This window comes from Onychomys torridus, chromosome 1 (assembly GCF_903995425.1).
Source record: "Onychomys torridus chromosome 1, mOncTor1.1, whole genome shotgun sequence".
Classification (NCBI taxonomy): Eukaryota; Metazoa; Chordata; class Mammalia; order Rodentia; family Cricetidae; genus Onychomys; species Onychomys torridus.
In genome coordinates, this window is record NC_050443.1 from 1,889,675 (window position 1) to 1,913,634 (window position 23,960).

The following is a 23,960-nucleotide window of genomic DNA, read 5'->3' on the forward strand; positions in this document are numbered from 1 at the left end:
AGGGAGCCCTTGACTACTAAGGCTCAGAGTATGAGAGCCCTGGCACTTTCAGAGCAGGATGGGATATGGAATGTAATACAGGAGAGAGCTAGATGACTTCCTTGATGTTTCTTAAGTCATAGGTATAAGATTTGTGTTTTAAAAGTATCCATTTGAGCCAGGTAGTGGTGACACATGCCTTTAATCCCAGCACTTGGGAAGTAGAGACAGGTGGATCTCTGAGTTCAAGGCCAGTCTGGTCCTCAAAGTGAGTTCCAGGACACCAAGTGCTGCCCAGAGAAACCCTGTCTTGAAAAAAAAAAAAAGTGTCTGTTTGGACTGGGAACACCTACTCCACTTATTCCTATTTTGACGAGTTTTGGAGATATTTGTGGCATCCAGGAAGAATGAGCCCTTTAGTTGTTATAGATACTATATAAATAAACCTCATGTGTGGTCAGAGGTCTGTAACTCTCTGGATGGTTGTGGATCTCTATCATTTCCCCCAACTCTTGTGAAATAAGCTTTTCAGATGAGTTATAGAGCTACACTTACCTGTGGGTATAAAGATAAACATTTAGAATGAATTTAGAAATTATACTGCTTTAGGAAATGGCAGTACTAGTTTCTCTCTGACGTCCATATAGCCTCTCCAGATATGGATACAAGTGTTACTTAATTAAAAAATAAATATTTATTGGCTTAATACTGGCCTATTCTTTGATGATTTAGATTCAGTACTTGTTAGAACACAACTACAATTCATGGCCATTGTGAGCATATGATTATGTGTATTATTATGTTGTGTTAATAACAATGTGATGATTAGAGAGTGAGATGTTAAACAAAAGCATCATAGCAACCTTGTGAGGTGATTGCAGGAAGAGAAGCCCAGACTGTCACTATTTGGACACCTGATATACAGGGGACCCTGACAATAGGAATATGTGGCTAGATCTTGGGTTCTCAGGTGTTGAATCAGTGCAGGTTATTTTCCTGGGGGTATTGTCCTCCAGGCTTCTATACTACAGACTGACCTGGGAGCACAGGAATTCTCCTATACTGTGAAAAGGGAAATGACATTTTTCCATCTGAGCTCTCTGTAATCAGATAAACTCTGTTTCAAAGAGGAGCCTTGACCAGTAATTCTGAACTCAGAGCATAGTCAGGCTGAGGAAATCAAGCCAAGAACAGGAGGAAGCTGCTACTGCAGAGAGAGTTCCTCGCACATTTTCATGATGTTATGTGATGAGAATAACGTGAATTTGTAGCAAACATGAAGATTAAACTTGACAACAGGATGACTTCCCTTGAGCACTGCACACACCCAGCAAATCTTTGTTTCTCAGAGGTGCCTGAGACCTTCACCTAACCAAAAACTATGTCACAGGCAATGACAGATGAGGATGGAAATTTCTGCTTAGGGCATGGAACCAGAATTTCAAGTTCTAGAGAGGGGAGGGAGCTGTCAGAATGAAAATTCACTCATCTTATTGTGACTTTGGTTGGTCCTGACTTCTCTGTTCACAATCTCCAGCCTCACAGCCCCAGAGTCACACAGTGGAGAACCTCATCCGGATGGGCATGGCTGGCTTGATCCTAACAGTTCTTGGGATTTTGCTGTTAAAGGCTTGCCACAGCCAGAGAAGGACCTTGAATGCATCCTAGAAGTAAAGAAGAGAGGCAGCCATAGTTCTTGCCTGGTGACCAAGTCTGGGAAATAAGTTTGGGGACCTCTTCTGCTATTTACAAACATTCCATGTTTAATATTGGGCATCACCTGTGAGAAATGATCCAGGAAATAAATTTATTTTGGGTGCAGATAAAGACCTAAATGTTGGGGCAGCAAGCTCGTCTACCACAAACTGAAAGGTCTTCCATTCTTCCTTGCTTTGGATTTGAGGATTTTTTTTCCTTTCTTTTCATTCCATAATGTGGGGGAACATAGTATCCCACCAGTGAGGTCTGGGTCTTCACCTCTTTACATATTCTTCTTTTCCTCAGTCCCATGTGATAGTTCGTTCATTATAAACCACTACATTCTCCATTGTGCTTCATGTGCATATTTTTTGGGAGGGGATGTTGTTGTTACAATGAAGAAGGAATATGACTCAACTACAATAACAACAACAACAGAACATAGTGAACACATATCAAATTACAGGATGAAAAGAATGACGAAATACAACCATGCCCCCTAAACATTGCAGTTTCAATACACTCAGTATTCATAACACACACTTTGTGAGGTTTCTGCTAATTTGCTCATTTATTTTAAAAGATATATCTGTTTTGATTCTTTGGAAATTTCTCATCATTCACCCCAACTCCATTCATCTCCCAGTCCCTCCATATCTACCCTTGGCTCCTGCAGTATGTTCCCTCAATTTAATTAAAAACAAAACAAAACAAACACAACAATTACCTCACTCCTCCATATTTCCAACATGTTCATTCATCTTAGTGGCATCATGACCTGTGGTGTGTCATGCACTATACCACTTTTGTCCAGTCAGCCCACCCACAATATGTTCTTTGCAATCAGTCTGGTTCAAGCCTCTGGTTTCTAGTACACCTTCATCACTGGACCCTCTAGAAACTTCTCTTGGACAGCCTGTTTCTGCCTTGAGTTATGCAGATCCTGAGGTTATCATTCTGCTGATCCAGTCCCTTCTTGGACTTCAGCAAGTCATGGATGGGACAGCTGTTAGGGTTGGCCCAGAATATGGGTCTGAGTGGTAGATGAGCTGGTTGGTTTGGGACATTGGGGCCACAAACTCAGGCAAGGGGCAGAGCCAGCACCCCTTGGCTAATACCATCAGGACCAGGTCTGCCATACCTTAGTGAGTGATGGGGCAATTTCTCCTGAATGCTGGAGTCAGCTCTCCCATGGGGAGACAGTACAAGATCTCCAGTGTCCTTCAAGAGGAAGGGCCACTATGGCAGAGTCAGGAAGGGACAGAGCTGGCTCAGCATGGCACTAAGTTTTCAACATGCCTGGTACTTGTGACCCACTGTGGTAACACAAGCTGTGAATAGCACCCCAGGTCATGGCTGCTGTGGGGCCCCAGACCCACACTTGACCAACAGAAGCAGCCAAGGCCTGCCCCCATGTGGTTGTGCACTCCACTTGCATTGGCATGGTCTCAATGGCAGCAAGGCCCTAGGAATCAAACATGGCCACAGGTGATGGCCATGACCCCTGGCATCAGCACTGATTTCGATGGTGTCAGGAGCCATAGATATCAACACAGACTTTGGCTGCAGTAGGGCCATAATTCCAGACATGGTCCTCAGCAACAGCCCTGGCAGGTGACACCATGGCCCCATCAGGAGCTTTTCCCTTTGACACCAACATGGTCATAGGATGTAGACTAGACCCTGGGCATCTGTGTGGCCTTTAGTGGCATCATGTGCCATGAATAACACAGACCTCAACTGTGATAGGACCACAGACCCATACAGAGTCCTTGGCAACAGCCCAGGCCCCTATGACACCCTGGCCCTCGGTGGCAGCACAAGGCACTCAGATCAACATGGCTGCTGTGGAAATGTGGCCCTCAGACTCTCATATGGCACCATGTGGCATCCCAGACCTCTGACATTGGCATTGCCTTGCGTGGTTTCAGAACCCATGGACTTCAACACAGACCCTGGCTGTGTGTCAGAGGGCCACAGACCCAGACATGGCCCTCAGCAGCAGCCCTTGTGCAGATGTCATCATGGCCCCAGTGGCTGCATGGCACCATGGGTCAGGGACAACACAGTGTCCAATTGTGATAGGACCACAAACTCAGACATGGTTCCAGGCAACAACCAGGCTGAAGATCTTAGGTGTTTTTTACAAGACAGTTCACTGCTTAATTTTGTAAATCACTTGTGAGAAAGGATCCAGCAAGCTAATGTGTATTAAGGGCAGCAAAAACTCACGTGTTGGGGTGAAGAGCTCTTCTATCACTACACTAAGACTCTTAGCCTCTACTATTTGTGGACTTTTGAGGAATTCCCATTCATTCATTTAAGTCCATGATTTGGGGGAGCATCTAGTCCCACAAGTGAGATTTGTGTACTCACCTCTGTATATCTTCTACTTTTTCTCAGTCTCATGTGATATTTTCCTTTACTAGATGTCACCACATACTACATTGTGCATCATGTCCACTTTGTCCTGGAGAGAACTTTTAACCTCATGCCTAGATAAAAAAAATTCATTTACATGTGACGACCAACCTCCTCTATTACTACTTTATCTCCCTCAGACCATGATGAATTCCTACTGGGACATATTAGTACACAATTCAGTGTCCACAATGCAGTCTTTCCTTTCCATACCTGAGAATTTCCTTTCAGGTCCTCTAGAATTCAGTGACACAGCAACCAACATCCACATCAGAGGATGAACACACCAGGTTGCTTAGTACTGGATTTACAACTTCCAAAATTATCAGCTAAGATAACCACAATTCTTTATAGTGATACAGTGTCAATTGTCTAGGTATAGAAACAGAAAATGAAGCTGATACATATTGAAGGGTAAAGCAAAGCTTGAGTTTGGCTTTTCATGGTCAATAAGTAGATCTAGTGATAGAGATAATACCTGGAAGTATCTGCATGAGCTACAGGCTACTCTGCTCCCAGGGATAGGTTCAGTCGACTTTCAAACTGATACTGATACCTACATATGAGATAACATGCCTGTGGATAAGAGCTTAAAATAATCTATTTTGCTGTCAATATGGGAAACAGATAGTAGGACGAGCTATACCAGTGCCCACTTGCAGATAGGGCAGAGCTACTAACTTATTGAGGCCTGACCTTACTCCACCAACCATGGAGGAGGAAGTCTCCATGCAATGATCCTTCACAAAGTTAGCCTCTGTCTTGAACATAGAACCTTGTGCATTTGGGGAACTTAGTTTTCAGTTCTGCTTTTCAGCTCAGGAGCCATGGACATCAACATAGACCCTGGCTGTGGTAAGGCTACAGACTCATGCATGGTTTTCATCTGCAGCCCTGGTGCCAGTGACACCATGGCCCCAGTGGCAGCATGGCTTTGAACACCAAAATGGCTACAAGATGTAGTGTAAACGCTGGGCATTTGTGTGGCCTTTGCTGGCACCATGGCCTATGGACATGACAGACCCCAACTGTGATTGGAACACATACCCAGACATGGTTCCAGTAGCAGCCCAGGCTTGGATGTCATCCTGGCCTGGGTGGCAGCACAGAGTATCCACATTAGAATGGCCCTGGTAGAAGCATTTGCCCATTCCTCGCAGCTCTCACCTCTTCAGAACTGCCTCTTACCACAGCACATGCACCACTCCTCCTTTCCTCCTCTCACATCTTACCACCATACACTTGCTCATCATTATATTGGTACCGTGAAGACCCAGGGTGTCCCCCGGGTTTCTTTGGCCCTGCTTATGCATTTGGGAGCTTCAAGCAGGCTGGACAATGAGTTCCCAGGCTGCACTGTGGGTGTCTTTTACTTACCTGAGCTGCTTGACATCAGTGGGTCTATAGATGCTTAGGCAGGCTGGACTCTGAAGACCCAGGCTGCCCCAGGGGTGTCTTAGCATGCTTGAGCTACCTGGCATCAGGGGTCCTGTGGTTGCTTCAGACAGCTCAAACAGTGAGGACACAGGACACTCCAGGGGTGTCTTTAACCTTTCTGACCCACAGGCACCAGGTAAGCATGTGGATGCTTTAGGCAGGCTGGACTGTGAGATCCCACGTTGCCCCATGGCCATCAGTCATCACCCCTCAGTACTATAGACAGCAAAAAGTTAAAGGACAAAGCTTTTTTACAGGGATATAACCACTGATACATTTCCAATTTTGCTTGTCATTGAGGACCACACTGTCCTGAAAAGTTGAGAGATGGTACTGGTTGGTTGATATCTTCTGGTGTACATGGTGTGTTCCCGGACACGCAGAGGTATATAGTGTGACCCCCTATTTGGAAAAGAAAAAAAAAACACCAAGCCAACTAAAAAACAAAAACAAAGCAAAACACCAAAACTCCAAAAATATTCAACATATGATTGTAAGGAATCCTAATATATCTCATTGGTTCACCAGCTAGATTTGTGTGTAGTCTTATATTTGTTTCTGTCGCTTGTGTCTCATTGGGGTGAGTAGATATTGTTCTTGTATCCTCAGGACAAGTTCACATGTCAGTAAAGCTTGTCCAGGGCAGGGTAGGAAACTGGCCATGAGTTTAGTTTGGCTGAAGGAATGAAGGTGTTCCAAAAAGTAGTCTTGATAGAAAACGTCTAGATCTGAATCCCTTAGGAGATAATGTTGGCTCAGGAAGTCATTTGGCTTATTTCCTATTAAGTCCTGCTTCTAGGTGATTGGGAGCATCCAGGCATAGGTAGATAGTTACAATAGAGATGTTCTGAAAGAAGAGACCACATCAAATTTATGTTTGTAATCTCAGGCACAGGAAGGTAAGGAAGGACGATGAGTCTGATCTGCATGAGATTCAAGAGTTTCGGTCTGAGAGACATAAACAGAAACTAAAGAACCACCAACAGACAGAAGCTACATATTCTGTAGCCGAACCCATCATTGCACTGTGAACAGAAGAGTCAGGTGACTGGGAAGAGCAGTTCCTCTTTCCCAGGAGCTGATAAAAATTCATACTCATGACATGGAGGAGAAACCACCCCATATAGACCACATACTTTGTTTCTGTCCCTTTGGCAAGGAGAACAACTATCTGCAAACTTGTGGCAACAGGAAGATGCCATGACACCCTTTCTGATATCTTTTCTGTATCTTGGTGAGATGCAAAGACTTGTAAGGAGAATTCCAGTCTGAGAGTGAATCCACCTCACAACCATGCCTTGGGCCTTCAGGAAGTGTCAGCAGCTTAGAAGACATCTGAAAGTGGAGGCCCTGCTCATGTTTCAGTGTAAACACTCAATGTTAACAGTCTTGCAGGGCTGAATCTGGGTCTCAGGAGTCCAGTGCTAGTGGGTGAGTGTCTTCCCAGGTGTCCCTGATTGGACAGCCATGATGGAGGCCACAGGCCTCTCCTAAACAGAACATATAGAGAACAGCATGTGTGACCTGATACTGTGGATGCCTAAAACTCCCTGGGTCTGATAGCTTCTCTCTGAGGGGGAGTTCTGGGGAACCAGCTGTCAATTTTCTTGCAGGTGTCCTCTCTAACCCTGCACTTAGATGGGATAGGCAAACTCCAAAAGATATTGCTTACAGGGCCCTGCTCTCCATAGCATCCATGGAAAAGCATCATGAAGGAAATATCACTGTTACTCTTACAAACCTGCTGGATGGTCAGAGCACAGTGACACACTGGAGTTGGTGGTGAGAGGACACTAAGTGTCTCATTCTTTCCCTTTGTCCTCAGGAAGTAGTCTTCCACACATATACTTCTAGAGCTCTTCTGCTGGATACAGTTTGGGCTGTATTTTATTTAACAGGCTGCCTGCTCCTCTTTTAGGTGTCTACCATGGAAAACCTACTGTGTCAGCTTTTCACAGCCCTGTGGTGTCATCACGTGGGAATTTGACCCACCTGTGTGTCTCATCAAAACTCCACAGTGGGTTTATTTTGACTGTTGAACATCCGAAGTTCTCCAGGTCCCAAGAGGCACAGATAATTCACAGTGAACAGTCCCAGGCTCTGTTTCCTGACATCTCTGTGTCATCCTGCAAGAGCTGCCCTTCAGATGTTATGGATACTATAGTAATACCCCATATATCCTGTCAGAATCCAGTAACCCTTTGAGATACATTTCTCAGCTAAGAAAGTCTCTTCATTCACTCAAATGTTTGACCCCAGAAACACTTTCTCGTATGCCCCTCAGAACCCTCAAGAAGGTTTTGTGGACATGGCCAATGAAGGCGCAGGGTATGAAAGGCAATGGACCTGTCAGAGCAGGATCGGATATGGAATGTATTGTAAAAGCAAGTTGGATGACTTCCTGTCTTTCCTCCTTCTAGGACTCTTAAGAAAACCCTCCCTGGTAACCCTACAAAAGCTCTTTCCTGGCCCCTGGTAAATACCTAATCCCCAGTGTTCCTCTGAGGTGAGTTATAACAGATTTGCTCTGCCCAAGGAGTGGGAAAGGGATGTCCCACAGGTGTCTGTCATTCACCTTCAGGCTGAATATTTTCATGCCAACTTCCTTTTAGGCTCTGTGAATTTCTCCACTGGTGGTTGGTACAAGTGCCTTGTGCACACAACTTATCCTCTGTGTGGTCAGCCCCTAGTGACACTCTAAACATCCTGATCACAGGTGAGGAATGTAGTTCACTTAGTATGGACCAATTCTGGCACAAGTTCAGCTGCAAGAAGACCTGGGATTCATTATCAGAAGATGATGAGCATCAGGGATTAGGGACAAGAGAATGGACAAGGGGCTGTCCGTTAAAATATAGAGACTAGGTTCTGAAACAGGGTCTCAGAAAATGACTGTCATCCTTCACTCACTCATTTTTCTTCTCTTTAGGACATCACCCATCACACACAATCTCCCAGTTCATCCTCGAACTACTGTGTCCTCAGGGAGAATACAACCCTGAATGTGTCAATCATCCATCCCAGTGGACACTTTCTTTCCTTCCAAGGAAGGTTTTGCCCATCCACACATGCATGAAAGATCAAAGACTCACCATGCACAATATGGGATAGAATCATTCATGATTGCTGTGACCTCAGCCCTTGGGGGTTCTTGCACATGCTATACCTCTCAAAGTTCCTCTCCTTACCTGTTGTCAATCTCCAGTGTCCCCAGGTCATAATCTCAGGTTAGGTAATCCAGACTTTTGTGAGCTCAGAAGGTAACTCATGGGAATTGACCTAGGATGCTTATGCCTGGGAAAAGAGTAAATTCTACTTAGGGCATCAAAACAGTGGATCAATTCAATACAGAGGAGGGCACTGCTCATAGTGGAAATTCAGTTATCTTCTGCTGACTTTGGTTGGTCTTGACCTGTTTGTCAACAATCTCCAGGCTCACTGTCCCAGTATCACACAATGCAGAACCTCATCTGGATCAGCATGTCTGGCTTAATGCCCAGTCCTGGGATCTGCTGTTTGAGGCTTGTCACAGACAAAGAGGAACCCTGATTTCAACCTCGATTTGAAGAGAAGAGACTATAATATAACTTGTTTGGTGACTCAGTCTTGAAAATAAACTTGAGGATATTAGGTGTTTTTTACAAGAAAGTTGGCTGCTTAATTTTGTAAATCACTTGTTAGAAAAGATCCAACAAGCCAATGTGTTTTTGATGCAGGAAAATCTCATGTGTTGGGGTGAAGGGCTCTTCTATCACTACACTAAGACTCTTACCCTCTACTATTTGTGGTCTTCCCTCTGCTATTTGTGGTCTTTTGAGGAATTGCCATTCATTTATATGAGTCCATTATATGGGGGAGCATATAATCCCACCAGTGAGATTTGGGTCCTCACCTCTGTCTGTATATCTTCTGCTTTTCCTCAGTCTCATGTGATATTTTCCTTTACTAGATGTCACCACATACCACATTGTGCACCATGAGCCTCTCTGTCCTGGAGACATCTTTTAACCTCATACATTGATAAAAAATTCATATACATGTGATGACCACCCTCCTACATTACTACTTTATCTCCCAGAAAGCATGATTAATTCCTACTGGAATGTATTAGAATACAATTCAGTGTCCACAATGTAGTATTTCCTTTCTGTACCTGGGCATTTCCTTTTAGATCCTCTAGCATTCTGTGACACAGCAAACAAAAACCACATCAGAGAATGATCATGTCTGGTTGTATTTACATCTCCTAAAATTGTCAGCTAACCTAACCATATTTCTTTATGATACATTGTCAATTGTCATTGTATAGAAACAGAAAATGAACATATACAATATTGAAGGGACAAGCAAGCATGAGTTTGGTGTTTTCATGGTCAGTAAGTATAACCAGTGATGGAGACAATGCCTGGGACTATCTGCATGAGCTTCTGTCTTTTCTGCTCCCAGGGATGGGTTCAGTCTGACTTTCAAATTAAAATTGATACCTATATATTGAGATAACTTGCCTGAGGATTAAAGTTTGAATTAATCTATTTTACTCTCAATGTTGGCAACAGAGGGTAAGACGAGCTATCCCAGTACCCATCTGCAGATAGAACAGAGCTACTAACAATCTTTTGGACTCCAACCATGGAGGAGGTAGTCTCACTGCAATGATCCTTCACAAGTATAGGTCCAGGATTGCACAATGTTAGCCTCCTTCCTTGAATACAGAACCTTCTGCATTCTTGGAACTTAGTTTTCATTTCTGCTTTTCAGCTCATGATTGTAGTTTGGTGAATTTCACATTTGAGACCTAATGTATGAACCCTTTGCAAAACAGGAGAGCAGTCCTGTCCCCTTTAACCATAATATTTACATAACCAAAATCACTTTGTTTCCAAGTACATTGTAAAGCACCCTGAAAGTTAACCAATCCTTGATCCTCCAGGTCACAAGCAATCCTGATCCCATAAATGTTGTGAAAATGACACTGATGTTAGACAGTCAGCAGTATAATGTAGCTCAAAGTTGAGATGCTAACAACATTTAAGTTGTTATGGATATTTGTGTATAAACAGGCATTAAATCAAAATCAACCTTCACAAAATCAAGAAGGATTCTGAACAATGAACTAGGAATACCAAAGTGGTAAGAATACTTAGATGATGTACTTATAAAATTCATGTATGTTGGTAAGGGAAGGCCAATGAATCTATAGGAGGTTTTTTTTTTAATTTTTTTAATTTTTTTTTTATTTTAGCAGAATAGTATCAAATACAGAACCTTGAGAATACCATGTTTCCTTCTTCTCCCTATTCGGCCGCTGGTTTGTTGTGTCAACTTTACACAAGTTAGAGTCATCAGAGGAAGGAAACTCAGTGGAGGGAATGATTTCATGAAATCCAACTGTTAGTCAATTTCTCAATTAGTGATAAAGGGGGAAGGCCCTGCCCACGTTAGGTGGTGTCTTCACTAGGCTCCTGGTCCTGGGGTCTATTAGAAGGTGGGCCTAACAAGCCATGGGAAACAAGCCACTAAGCTGCACAGCTCCATAGGCTCTGCATCAGCTCCTGCCTCCAAGAACCTGTCCTGCTTGAGTACCTGTCCCAATTCCTTTAGTAATGAACAACAATTCTGAAGAGTAAACCAAATAAACCATTTCCTCCCCAATTTTCCTTGTGGTCATGGTGTTTTGTCACAGCAATGGAAACCTTAACCAAGACCAATTAGTACCAGTGTAGTGGGGTATTGCTGAGACAGACCTGACCATGTTTTGGGGAGGATTGTGGAAGGACATTGGAACTTTGGACTAGAAGAGCCATTGAGTGTTGAGAGATCAGTGGGATGTTCTGTGGGAACTTGAGATGTGCAAAGGTGGAGGCCCGACTGGCTTGTAAATAATCAGAAGGAAATTTAAAGATGATATGAGGGCCATTCTCTATTTTTGAATTTAAAACAAGTAGTTCTGGTTATCTGGGGATGAAAAATCAACTGTGATTAAAAGATACCAGAACTACACAGCAATTCTGTGGTTCTTATTAGCCTGTTCTGAAGAATCATTGGTGATTAGCAAGATACCAGAGTTACTGAAGTAAAAACTTTATGATAATGGGAAAATAGAAGATGGTCATAATGGGAAAATAGAAGATGGTCAGCTGGAGCTAATATTAGCAGTGATTAAGAACAGACCAGTGGGGTTGGGCATTTAACTCAGTGGTAGAGTGCTTGCCTAGCAAGCACAAGGTCCGGATTTGGATCCTCAGCTCCAAAAAAAAAAGAAAAAAAGAAAAAAAAGAAAAAGAGAAAACATGGGATGGAGAGATGGCTCAGAGGTTATGAACACTGGCTACTCTTCAGAGGTCCTGAGTTCAATTCCCAGCAACTACATGGTGGCTCACAACCATCTATAATGAGATCTGTTGCAGTGCCCTCTTCTGGCCTGCAGGGATAACTGCAAACTGAACACTGTATACACAATAAATAAATAAATCTTAAAAAAAATAAGATCCAGCATCACTGAGGTGAAACCTGCCTGGAAGTATTTCCTGAGGTCACAGAGAAGCTGTGTTCTAGAGGAAGCCAAGGTTGTTCATGGTGGGGCAGCCTGACTTGGTAATGTGTATGAGTCACCCAGGTGGTACTGGTTTTGAAGGCATGAAGGGGTCATGAAGATCATCTGAGGGTTGACACTGTGAGTGGAAAGCAGAGGCCGTTGGTTAAGGTGCAGCCTTACCGGCTGATGAAGGCTCAGAACTGAAGGGGTCTTGCAACGAATTTGAGGCTTGGCACCATGAGGAGATTCTATGAGAGGACATTGGTGAAAGTGAAGCCCAGTTGCAGCAGAGAACCCCTGTGGCCTGGAGATGCCAGTGCAATTAGATGACAGCCAAGAACAACAGTAGCTGTGGAGAGGAGCCAGTCAGAGCCTAGAAAATGAGCTGTGTGTACTGCAGGTTTCAGAGCCAGAGGAGTAACCCAAACCCTTTGGAGGATTACAGAACATTGTGAATGGATTCCAGATATTGGAGGGTTACAATTTTTGTTTTGTTTTGATTTGATCATGACTGTGTCCTGACTGTTCCCTATTGAAGTTATTTTACGAGAGCCCATACTTGAGAGACTTTAAATTTTAAAAGGCTTTGGATTTTATGAGATTAGTTATTTTTTAAGGGACTAAAATTTTATGTTTTGAATTTGTAAAACAGTGAAACTTTTATAGTTATATAAGATATTGTTGATAAATAAAAAATGAAATCATGTGCCTTCATAGTGACTTATTTGTATGTCTACTTCACAAGCGATCAGGTGTACTGGCTGTGTTTTTTGTGTCAACTTGAAACAAGTTAGAGTCATCAGATGAAGGAGCCTCAGATGAGGAAATGCCTCAATGAGATTCAGCTGCAAGGAATTATTTCAATTAGTGATCAATCGGGGAAGGATACCATGGTGGGTGGTGACATGCCTGGCCTGCTGGTCCTGGGTTCATCAAGAAGCTGGCCTGAGCATGCCAGAAAGCAAGCCAGTAAGCAGTTCCACTGCATGGCTTCTGCATCAGCTCCTGCCTCCAGGATCCTGCCCTGTTTGAGTTCCTGTCCTGACTTTCTTTAGTGATGAGCAGAGTTGTTGAAGTGTAAGCCAAATGAACATGTTCCTCCCCAATTTGCCTTTTGAACATAGTATTTTTTCACAAAAATAGAAAACTTAAGACAGCCTGATTGTTTCCCCTGTGTTCACCTAGAAGAACTGATAGATCAGGTGCTCAGTGTGTCCCTTCTGCTATACACTCCCGGGAGCATCAGCCTGCATCTTCCCTTGCTGTGAGTCACTGCTTTCCAGGAATGACATGTCTGTTGGCCTGTTGATGTCTCTGTAGCTCTGATTACACACAGCAGCATTCTTTCACGGTGTACAGTGTCCGGAGGCTACTCCTCTTCTCTCAGAACTAGAGGAAGTTAAAAGTTTCAGGCAAAGCTTTTTTCAGAGATATAACCACTGGAAAGTTTCCAATGTTGCTTAGCATAGATGAGCATATTGGGATCAACAGTTGGGAGTTGAAACAGATTAGTGGATCTTGTCTGGTCTACACAGTGAGTTTTGGGACAGTCAGAAATACATTTTAAGATCCTTTTTCAATACACAAACAGAAACAAAACACAAAAACAATGGTATTTAACCACATGCTTCTAAGGAACCCTAATATATCTTGTTGATTCACCAGTTAAAGTTGTATGGAACTTGCCTGTTTTTTCACTGTTGGAATGAGTAGGCTTTGTTCATGTTTCCTCTAGGAAAAGGTCACACAAAATTCGCAAAGAGTCTCTAGAGCTGGATAGGAAACCATTCATGAGTTTAGTCTGGTTGATGGAGTCAAGGAGAACCAAGAAGAAGCTCTGAGGGAAAAAGACCAACCAGCTCAGCACACCCTCAAGTGAGGGGGCTACATCAGAATGTCACCAGGTTCATTTTATGTTATGTCTTTGTCTGAGGTCACTAGGAGCATTGAGGCAGTAGTTTATGTTTACAACGGACATATTCTATAAGAAGAGACCACAATCAGATTTGGGTTTGTAATCCCAGTCCACATGAGGCTGAGGGATACGGAGAAGAAATCCAAAAACGGCATGAGATTGAAGATAATCTGTCTCAGATACAAACACAAAAAGTAAAGGACCAGAAAGAGACAGAAGCAACATATTCTGTAGCCCAACCCATCACAGCACTGGGGAAAGAAGTATCATGTGTCTGAGAGAAGTTCCTCTTTCTAAAAAGCTGCTCCTATTACATCTTCACAACATGAAGGAGAAGAAAGCCTCCATAGCTCATACACTTTGTTTCTTTCCATTTGGCAAAGAGATCAACTATCTGCAAGGTTGTGGCAATTGGAAGACGCCATGAACATCTTTCTTACTGCCCTGCTGTGTGTTGGTGAGATGCCAAGATGGGGAGGGAGAAATCTTGTCTGAGAGGGAATCCACCCACAGCCCTGCCTTGTGACTCAGGAAGTCTTCTGATATTTCAGTGCAAACACAGGTATCTCTTTTGCAGCACTGAATCATCTGGATCTCTGGATCCCGGCATTGGCAGGTGAGTGTCTTCATAGCTGTCCCATATTGAACATCATTGTGGGGACCCCAGAAAACTCCTGAACAGAGCAGATGGAGAACAATAGGAGTGGTCTGATGCTGGGGATGCCTGAGAATGTCCTGGGGCTGAGAGCTCATATCTGAGAGGGAGTTCTGGGGAACCAGTTGTCATTTTTCTTGCAGTGGTCTTCTCTAAACCCACACTTAGAGTTATTCCAAGAAATGTGGTAACGACTGGAAACCAAGTGACATTCTTCTGTCAAGGCCCCTTAGAGGCCAAGGAATACCGTCTCTGCAAAGAAGGAAGTCCAGATTGCTTGGTACCAACAACCCTAATAGAAACCGGGAACTTGGCCAAATTCTCTATCTCATCATTTGCGTGGAACAATGCAGGGCAATACAGGTGTGAGTATAAAAGCCCCAAAGGCAAAACAGAACACAGTGACTACCTGGAGCTGGTGGTGACAGGTGAGAGGACCCTTCTGCAATCCCAGCATCTGCCTTGAGGAAAAGAGTATGTTCACAGTAGGGTCTCCTTTTTAAATATGTGAAGCGGGGAAAATGCTTCTCATATGGGTCATATGGGCATATTAGGATACAGCAAACATTATTGAAATTAATAAATAATGGCCTTTTGTGTGGTCAGATAGTTGTCAGGAAGAGGGTGTGGGAACTCTCATTATGTTGAGTTAATCTGAAGGTCTGTTTAAACACAAGAGAAAGTCATGTATGTTTATTGCCCTCTCCTCTCATAGGGGTTCACCAGAGCATTGTGACCCTGTCAGCCCTTCCCAGCCCAGTGGTGATGGCAGGAGGGAATGTGGCCCTTCAATGTGTGTCACAACATCCATATAACAGGTTCATTCTGATGAAGGAAGATGAGAAGTTCTCCCCGGCTTTGCCCTCACAGAATATATCCTCGGAGCTATTTGGATCCGACTTCACAGTTGGTCCTGTGACCCCCAACCAGAGGTGGAGGTTCACATGCTATGGGTATCAATTGAGCAGCTCCCAGCTGTGGTCAGTTCCCAGTAGCATCTTTGAGCTTCTGATCTCAGGTAAGTAAATACAGAACTTTCCTTTGGCTGTGATTATAGCTGACACAGGATCCCAGGAAAGGGCCTGATATGTGATGGGTGAATGGGAGCCAAGACTACTGAACCCAATGTCATAAAATGTGTGGTACAGCTAGACTTGGGGTGTGGAATCCAGGGTTGAGAGTAACAGTAGAACCTAAGACCCAGAGAAAAGTGTAATCTTTACGTGTCCTTTTGCTATTGCAGATCAGATTACATGTCCCTGCAGAGGTGACCTTCTCTGTGATGGTCTCCTAATTGATGCACATGCTTTTTTCTACTTCTTTGCAGGGACCCTTCACAAACCCCGCATATGGGCTTATCCTGGCTCTGTGATCACCTCAAGGAGTCCTGTTACTATCTGGTGTCAGGCGACCCGAGAAAGCCTAATCTATGTGATATATAAAGAGGGAAGCCCAGGACCCTGGGAACAACATGGCCCAATAGCCCACACCAATAAGGCCAAACTCACCCTTCCATCTGTGACACAAGAGCAGGCAGGACGATATCACTGTTACACTTACACCTCTTCAGGATGGTCAGAGCGCAGTGACGCCTTAGAGCTGGTGGTGACAGGTGAGAAGACACCAGAAATCTTAACCCCAGATGTCACTCTCAAGAGAAGACTGCACTAATGGTATCTGCCATCAAAGGACAGCCATGGGCGACAGTTCAGGCTTTGTAATCCTCTTTAATTTTCCATGTGTATTTCTTCTAGGAGTCTACAAGAAACCCACCCTGTCAACCATGCAAAATCCCATTGTAAACTTAAGACAGTCTGTGACATTCTCGTGTACCTCAAGTCAGAGATACGACTGGTTCATTCTAACTAAGAATGGTCAGAAGTTCTCCATCCCTCGGAGCTCAAGATCCACACACACTGGGATGTTCCTGGCTGAGTTTCCAGTGGGTCCAGCGACCTCCAGCCTGAGGTGGAAGTTCACATGCTACGGCTATTATACAAATAATCCTCAGGTGTGGTCAGAAGGGAGCCAAGTCCTGGAGCTGTTGGTCTCAGGTGAGGAAGCCTCAGACTGTCTGTGGACTCACATTGCTCCTGACACAGGTTCCCCGTGGAGACCATGATGTGTGATATGTCTGAGCATCTAGGGCTCCTGAGATAATTGACACAGCATGTTGACTCTGGAAGTCGCTGTACAGAAAATGAGGGGGGCACAGTGAGATGAGATCTTGGGAGGTTCATGAGACTGAGTCTTCCCATGACACTACTGGTCCTTTTGCTGCTTAGGAGTACATTTCAAGATCAGTGGCATGTTTGACTCTTACTGTGAAACTGCTGAAAGTCATATCTCTTTCCCACCTACTTTCTTATAGGAAACCTCAAGAAACCCACCCTCTGGGCTGAGCCAGGCTCTGTCATCAGCACAGGGAATCCTGTGAACATCTGGTGTGAGGGGACCAAGGAAACCCAAATATATTTCCTGTATAAAGAAGGAAGTCCAGCACCCTGGTTCAGTCAAACTCCAAAAGATCCTGGTAACAAGGTCATGTTCTCCATAGCATCCATAGAAAAGCATCATGCAGGGCAATATCGCTGTTACTCTTATGAATCTGCAGGGTGGACAGAGCACAGTGAAGCCCTGGAACTGGTGGTGACAGGTGAGGTGACACTAAGGGTCATAATCTTTGTCTCTGTCCACAGGAAATAGTCTTCCATGAGTGTGCTTCCACAGCCCATCTTCTGGAGTCAGTGTTGGCTGTGTTTCATGTGAACAACTGTCTGCTCCTCTCCTAGGTGTTTATCGTGGCAAACCTACTTTGTCAGGTGTGCCCAGCTCTGTGGTCACCTCAGGTGTGAATGTGACCCTCAGTGTGTCTCATCAAAAGGATATGATGGCTTTATTTTGACTGGTGCAGATCTGAAGTTCTTCAGGTCCCAAAAGGCACAGTTATTATCCACTGGACAGTCCCAAGCTCTGTTTCCTGGGATCTTTGTGACATCCAGCACACATGGGCCCTTCCAATGTTATGGAAACTATTCAAATGCCTCAAATGTGTGGTCAGAGGCCAGCAACCCTCTGGAGATACATTTCTCAGGTGAGAAAGTCCACATTCCCACAAGATAGTGACACCAGACCCTTTGCCATTAGCGCTGCCTCCAGGTTGGATTGAGGCCATGATGGCAGAAGGGAACTCTTGATTCCTAAGGCCCAGAGTAGAAAAGGCCATGGCACTTTCAAAGAAGGATAGGATATGGAATATATCAAGAGCCAGGTGGATGACTTCCTGACTCTTCCTTCCAGGACTGTCAAGGAAGCCTACTTTGCTGACCCCAAAAGTCCCTGTCCTGGCCCCTGGAGAGAACCTGACACTCAAGTGTTCCTCTGAGATAAGTTATGACAGATTTGCTCTGTTCAAAGAGGGGGGAAGTGACCTCACTCAAGTCTATGTTCATCAGCCCCAGGCTGGACATTTTCATGCCAACTTCCATTTAGGCTCTGTGAATTTCTCCATTGGTGGTCAATATAGATGCCTTGGTGCAAAAAGCTTCTCCTCTGAGTGGTCAGCCCCCAGTGACCCTCTGGACATCTGGATCACAGGTAAGCAATGTAGTGCATTTATATAGACCCATCTTGGCACAGACTCAGCAGGGTAGAGACCTACAATTCATTAACATGATGGTGAGCATGTCATGGATGAATAGGTCTGGGAACAAGAGAGTGGAGAAAGGACTGTCTTTTAAAATATAGAGACTAGATTCTGAAAGAGGGGGCTTAGAGCAATGACTGTAGCCCTTCAGTCACTTATTATTATTATTTTTTTATCTTTAGGATACCTCCCTGTCACACCCATTCTCTCAGTGCATCCAGGGACTACTATGTCCTCAGGAGAGAATGTGACTCTACTCTGTCAATTATCAATTCCAGTGGACACATTCTTTCTGTTCAAGGAAGGTGCAGCTCATCCCTACATGCAACAAAGATCAGCGTCTCAAGATCTCCAATATGAGGCAGAATTCTCCATGAGTGCTATGACCACAGGCTTTGGGGGTTCTTATATATGCTTTGGTTCTAAGAGCTCATCCCCTTACCTGTTGTCATATCCTAGTGACCCCATCGAGATCATAGTCTCAGGTGAGGTGATCCTGACTTTTGTCAGCTCAGAGGGTTACCCAGGATAATTGACCTAGGAAGCATGTGGCTGGGATAGGAGTAAGTTTATCCAAGGGAGGGTTATGAAAAGAGGGTCTCCTATGCAGAGATTTAGAAGTGAACTGAGATTTTTCAATGACCATCTTATTCTTTTCTTAGGAACCTAGGAGATTCCAGGTAGGAAACTTGGAGGTTCTGAAGAGGCTGCAGTGTAGACATAAGACTGAGAAGATACGAGATAATTAGTGCAGCATTCCACACATCATTCCCCCTACAAATTTCCCACAGTCCTTTTCTACAGAGATTTTAGATTTTCTTGTCTAGCTAAGTTGTTTCATCCTGAGTGTGTGCAAACTCTCTGTCCCCATGAGTCTTCATCCCTTTATCAGCTTAGTTGATGACTAAGCTACTGGGTGTGAAGCAAAGACCCCAACATGGTCTCCAGAAACCCAGAGGCTCAAAAGCTAGGTTGCAATGGAGGCATCCTGACAAAGAGTGGTACTGTTGATCTGTCCTAGGCTGAAGCACCTAAAATGAGAGCAGGTGTTAATTCCCCTGATTTTCACCATCCAAGTGTGTCAGGCCATGAACAACAGCTCTTCATCCCTTGTGTCCCACAGCAGAGGTCTAAGCAAGAACTCTACTGCATGGTGTATCCAGCAGGGATAAATCTTGTTATGTGGTTGGTACATTCTTGTCTGGAGAGGTTGACATGTACTATCCTCTGTCTTGTGTGGTTCTCAGTTTCTCCACATGTACATGGGAGAGCCCTGGCAAAGACATTAAGTTCCTTTTAATGATGATCTCATCTATTTCACATACTTATAGAGAAAGATTCTAGAACCCTGTTCCACAATGGTTCTGCCCCATCTACCACTGTGGTGAAGACATTGTGTTGGGGTGTGGTACAGGCTAGGACAGGACATTCAGGATCTTTCCTTCCAGGTCATGAGGTTTAGCTCCAGAGGACAGATATCCTGGACTCAGTTCTCAGCTATGCACCTTCCTTCAGGTTGATCTAGGGTAGGAAAACTGGAAGTATTCAGAGATGGTCCTCTGCATGGCTGTGAGAATGAGATACAGCAAATACAAAGACCCAACATGGGGTACTCACAGTAGGTTTTTTCTTTCTTTCTTTGTTTTTCTTTCTTTCTTTCTTTCTTTCTTTCTTTCTTTCTTTCTTTGTCTTTCTTTCTTTCTTTCTTTCTTTCTTTCTTTCTTTCTTTCTCTCTCTCTTCCTTCCCTCCTCTTCCTTCCTTCCTTCCATCATTCCTTCCTTCCTTTCTTTCTTTCTCTATATTTCTTTTTTTTATTTATTACTTTTTTCTTTATTATTATGTGTTTTAATTTTACACATCAGCCATGGGTTCCCCTGTCCTCCCCCCTCCTGCCCCCACCCCCACCTTTCCCCCAGCCCCTCCCCTCCATTCCCTTCTCCTCCAGGATTAAGGCACCCCTGGGGATTCATTTAAACCTGGTGGATTCAGTACAGGCAGGTCCTGTCACCTTCTTCCAGACTGAGCAAAGTGTCCCTGTGTAAGCCCAAGGTTTCAAACAGCCAGCTCATTCACTAAGGACATATCCTGGTTCCACAGACTGGGTGCCTCCCAAACAGATCAAGCTATTCAATTGTCTCACTTATACAGAGGGCCTGATCCAGCTGGGGGCTCCACAGCCTTTGGTTCATAATTCATGTGCTTCCATACGTTTGGCTATTTGTCCCTGTGCTTTTTGCAATCTTGGATTCAACAATTCACGCTCTTGCAGACCCTCCTCTTTCTCGACAGTTGGACACCTGGAGCTCCACCTGGGGCCTGGCTGAGAATCTCTGTATCCACTTCCATCAGTTATTGGATGAGAGGTCCATGACGACTGTTAGGATGTTTAGTCATCTGATCACCAGACTAGGTCAGATCAGGCTTTCTCTCGACCATTGCCAGCAGACTACAGAGGATATATCATTGTGGATTTCTGGGGACCTCTAGAGCACTCTGCCTATTCCTGTTCTCATGTGGTCTTCATTTATCATGGTCTGTTATTATCTATCTATCTATCTATCTATCTATCTATCTATCTATCTATCTATCTATCTATGTAATTTATTTATTGTTCTCTCATACAATGCATTCCAATTGCAGCTTCCCCTCCCTCCACTCATCTAAGTCTCCCACACACATTCACTCTGCTTCAGATTCACTATCCCTGCCCCAGAAAGAGCAGGCCACTGAGGGGCATCAATTGAACATTGGACTATATGATACTATAACATCAGGCATATACAGTCATATCAAGGTTGGGTGAGGTCGCCCAATTGAAAGAAGAGCATCCTAAAGGCAGGCAAAAATGTCAGATACACCTTCATCTCTGCTGTCAGAAGTCACCACAAAACAGCAAACCAACAACCATAATTTATATGCAGGGGACCTAGTGCAGCCCCATGCAGACTCTGATAGTTGCTTCAGTCTCACACAGTTTCTCATTCACACTTCCTCATTCATGACGCCCCTGTCTCCTAGGACTGGCAAGATATCAAAAGGCTGTGATTGTGGCTTCTGTGGCCTTCTTCCTACTGCTCTTCCTTCTCATCCTCTCCCTTCTTCTCAGACTCAGGCATCAGAAGAAAGACAGGAAGGGAGGTGAGTAGGTGTGGGAAGCCTGGGTCTGAGTGAGGAGTGGATACCACTGTGGGGTATTCAAGCAGGGGCTCAGGGTACCAGCCTCAGAGAAAGCCCAGACTGGGACAGATCAGCTAAGAAACACTTCTGCAGAATCTGAACACAAAATGATATCTGGAAACATGTGTAATATCCTGTATTGTATAGACTTTTTCAACTCCTGAAAGATTTTTAATATATATGCAATGAGTTGCAAAGGTCCCTTCTAGTCCTGAAGTTGCTATGTAAGGTGCTCCAGCTATTAATATATCTCTTCCTTTTTATTTATTTAGTATTCATCTATTTATTTATTCATTCATTCATTCATTTATTTATTTAAATTAAGAATTTTTCCATTCATACTACATATCAGTCACAGATTTCCCTGTCCTCCCTCCTCCCATCCCTAGACCCTCCAAATACCCCCCCATTCCCACCTCTTCCAAAGCAAGGTCTCCCATGGGGAGTCAGCAGAGCCTGGCACATTCACTTGAGGCAGGTCTAAGCCCCTCCTCCCTGTGCCAAGGAGGAGCAAAATGTCTCACCATAGGCGTTAGGTTCCAAAAAGCTGGCACATGCACTAGAGACAGGTCCCAGTCTGACTTCCTGGGTGTTCCCAAAAGAGTTCAAGCTAAACAACTGTCTCACTTATCCAGAGGGCCTGATCCAGTACCATGGGGGCTCCTCAGCTATTGGTCCACAGTTCATGTGTTGCCACTAGTTTGGCTAGTTGTCTCTGTACTTTTTCCAATCATGATTTCTATTTCTCTTCCTCATAAAATCCATCCTCTATTTTGTCAATTGGACTCCTAGAGCTCTTCCTGGGACCCAGTCATGGATCTCTGCATCTGCTTCCATCAGTCACTGCTTGAGGGTTTTATGATGTCAGTTAGGGTATTCCGCCATCTGATCCCCAGAGTACGTCAGCTCAGGCACATAGTATCATATTGTGCCATGTTCAATTGATGCCCCTCAGTGGCCTGCTCTTTTCTGGGGCAGGGGTAGTGAATCTGAAGCAGAATAGATGTGTGTGTCTGGGGGGGGAATTGAATGAGTGGAGGGAGTGGAATTCTCGACCATTGCCAGTAGTCTATGGTGGAGTAATCAATGTGGATTCCTGGGGACATCCCTAGCATTCCCATGGTGTCTTCATTTATCATGGTACTGTTTTCCTTGATCTTCCACTCTGTTCCTGATCCAGCTAGAACCTAAGCTCTCTTTCCTCTGACTCTTGCTCTCTATTACCCGCTCTCACCCCTAGTTTGCTCATGTAGATCACATCCACTTATGTTGCTGGGCAGTCACTGTGTCATTCCTGTGGACCTCCTTATTAACTAACCTCCCAGTAGCAGTGGGGTGCAGTCTGGCTATCCTTTGCTTTACATCTAGCATCCACCTATGAGTGAATACATACAATGTTTGTCTTTCTAAGTCTGTGTTACCTCGCTCAGGATGATATTTTCTAGTTCCATCCATTTGCCTGTGAACCTCATTATGTCATTGTTTTACTCTGCTGAGTAGTACTCCATTGTGTATATATGTACCACATTTTCTTTATCCATCCTTGAGTTGAGGGCCATCTAGGTTGTTTCCAGGTTCTGGTTATTGTAAATAATGCTGTTATGAACATAGTTGAGCATGCGTGTTTTGTGGTATGACTGAGCATTGCTTTGGTATATGCCCAAGAGTGGTATAGCTGGGTTTTGAGGAAGATTGGTTTTCAATTTTCTGAGAAACCACCATATCGATCTCCATAGTAGATGTACCAGTTTGCATTCCCACCAACAGTGTAGGAGTATTCCCCTTGCTCCACATTCTCTCCAACATAAGCTGTCTCCAGTGTTTTTGATGTTAGCCATTCTGACAGGTGTAAGATGGTATCTCAGAGTCGTTGTGATTTGCATTTCCCTGATGATTTAGGATGTTGAGTAATTCCTTCAATATATTTCAGCCATATGAGCTTCTTCTGTTGAGAATTCACTGTTTAGCTCTATAGCCCATTTTTAATTGGTCTATTAGGTATTTTTATGTCTAGTTTCTTGAGGTTTTTTTTTATGTATTCTGTATATCACCCCTCTGTCAGATGTGGGGTTGGTGAAGATAATTTTCCATTCTGTAGGCTGTCATTTTGCCTTATTGACCATGTCCTTTTTCCTACAAAAGCTTTTCAGTTCCAGGAGGTCCCATTTATTAATTGTTGTTCTCAGTGTCTGTGCTACTGGTGTTATATTTAGGAAATGAACTCTGGTGCCAATGCATTCAAGACTAATTCCTATATTCTCTTTTATCAGGTTCTGAGTAACTGGATTTATGTTCAGGTCTTTGATCCACTTGGACTTCAAATAGATCCATATCTGTCACCATGTGCATGGTGACAGATATGGATCTATTTGCAATCTTCTAAATGTTGATATCCAGTAATGCCAGCACCATTTGTTGAAGATACTTTCTTTTTTCCATTGTACAGTTTTGGCTTCTTTGTCAAAAATTAGGTGTTCATACCTGTGTGGATTAATG

The 23,960-nt window shown here is 44.0% G+C and overlaps 1 protein-coding gene across 1 annotated transcript; it reads left to right on the forward strand.

The window, feature by feature from the left end:
- The first annotated feature begins 14,408 nt into the window (after window positions 1-14,408).
- On the forward strand, window positions 14,409-23,745 carry LOC118590977 (leukocyte immunoglobulin-like receptor subfamily B member 3). Its single transcript, XM_036198885.1, is given in 13 exon segments — window positions 14,409-14,442; window positions 14,563-14,601; window positions 14,784-15,068; window positions 15,356-15,658; window positions 15,968-16,252; window positions 16,395-16,694; window positions 17,012-17,296; window positions 17,433-17,504; window positions 17,507-17,734; window positions 17,941-18,237; window positions 18,469-18,771; window positions 21,306-21,425; window positions 23,735-23,745. Coding segments are annotated over 13 exon segments (2,562 nt in total).
- Window positions 23,746-23,960: the final 215 nt, after the last annotated feature.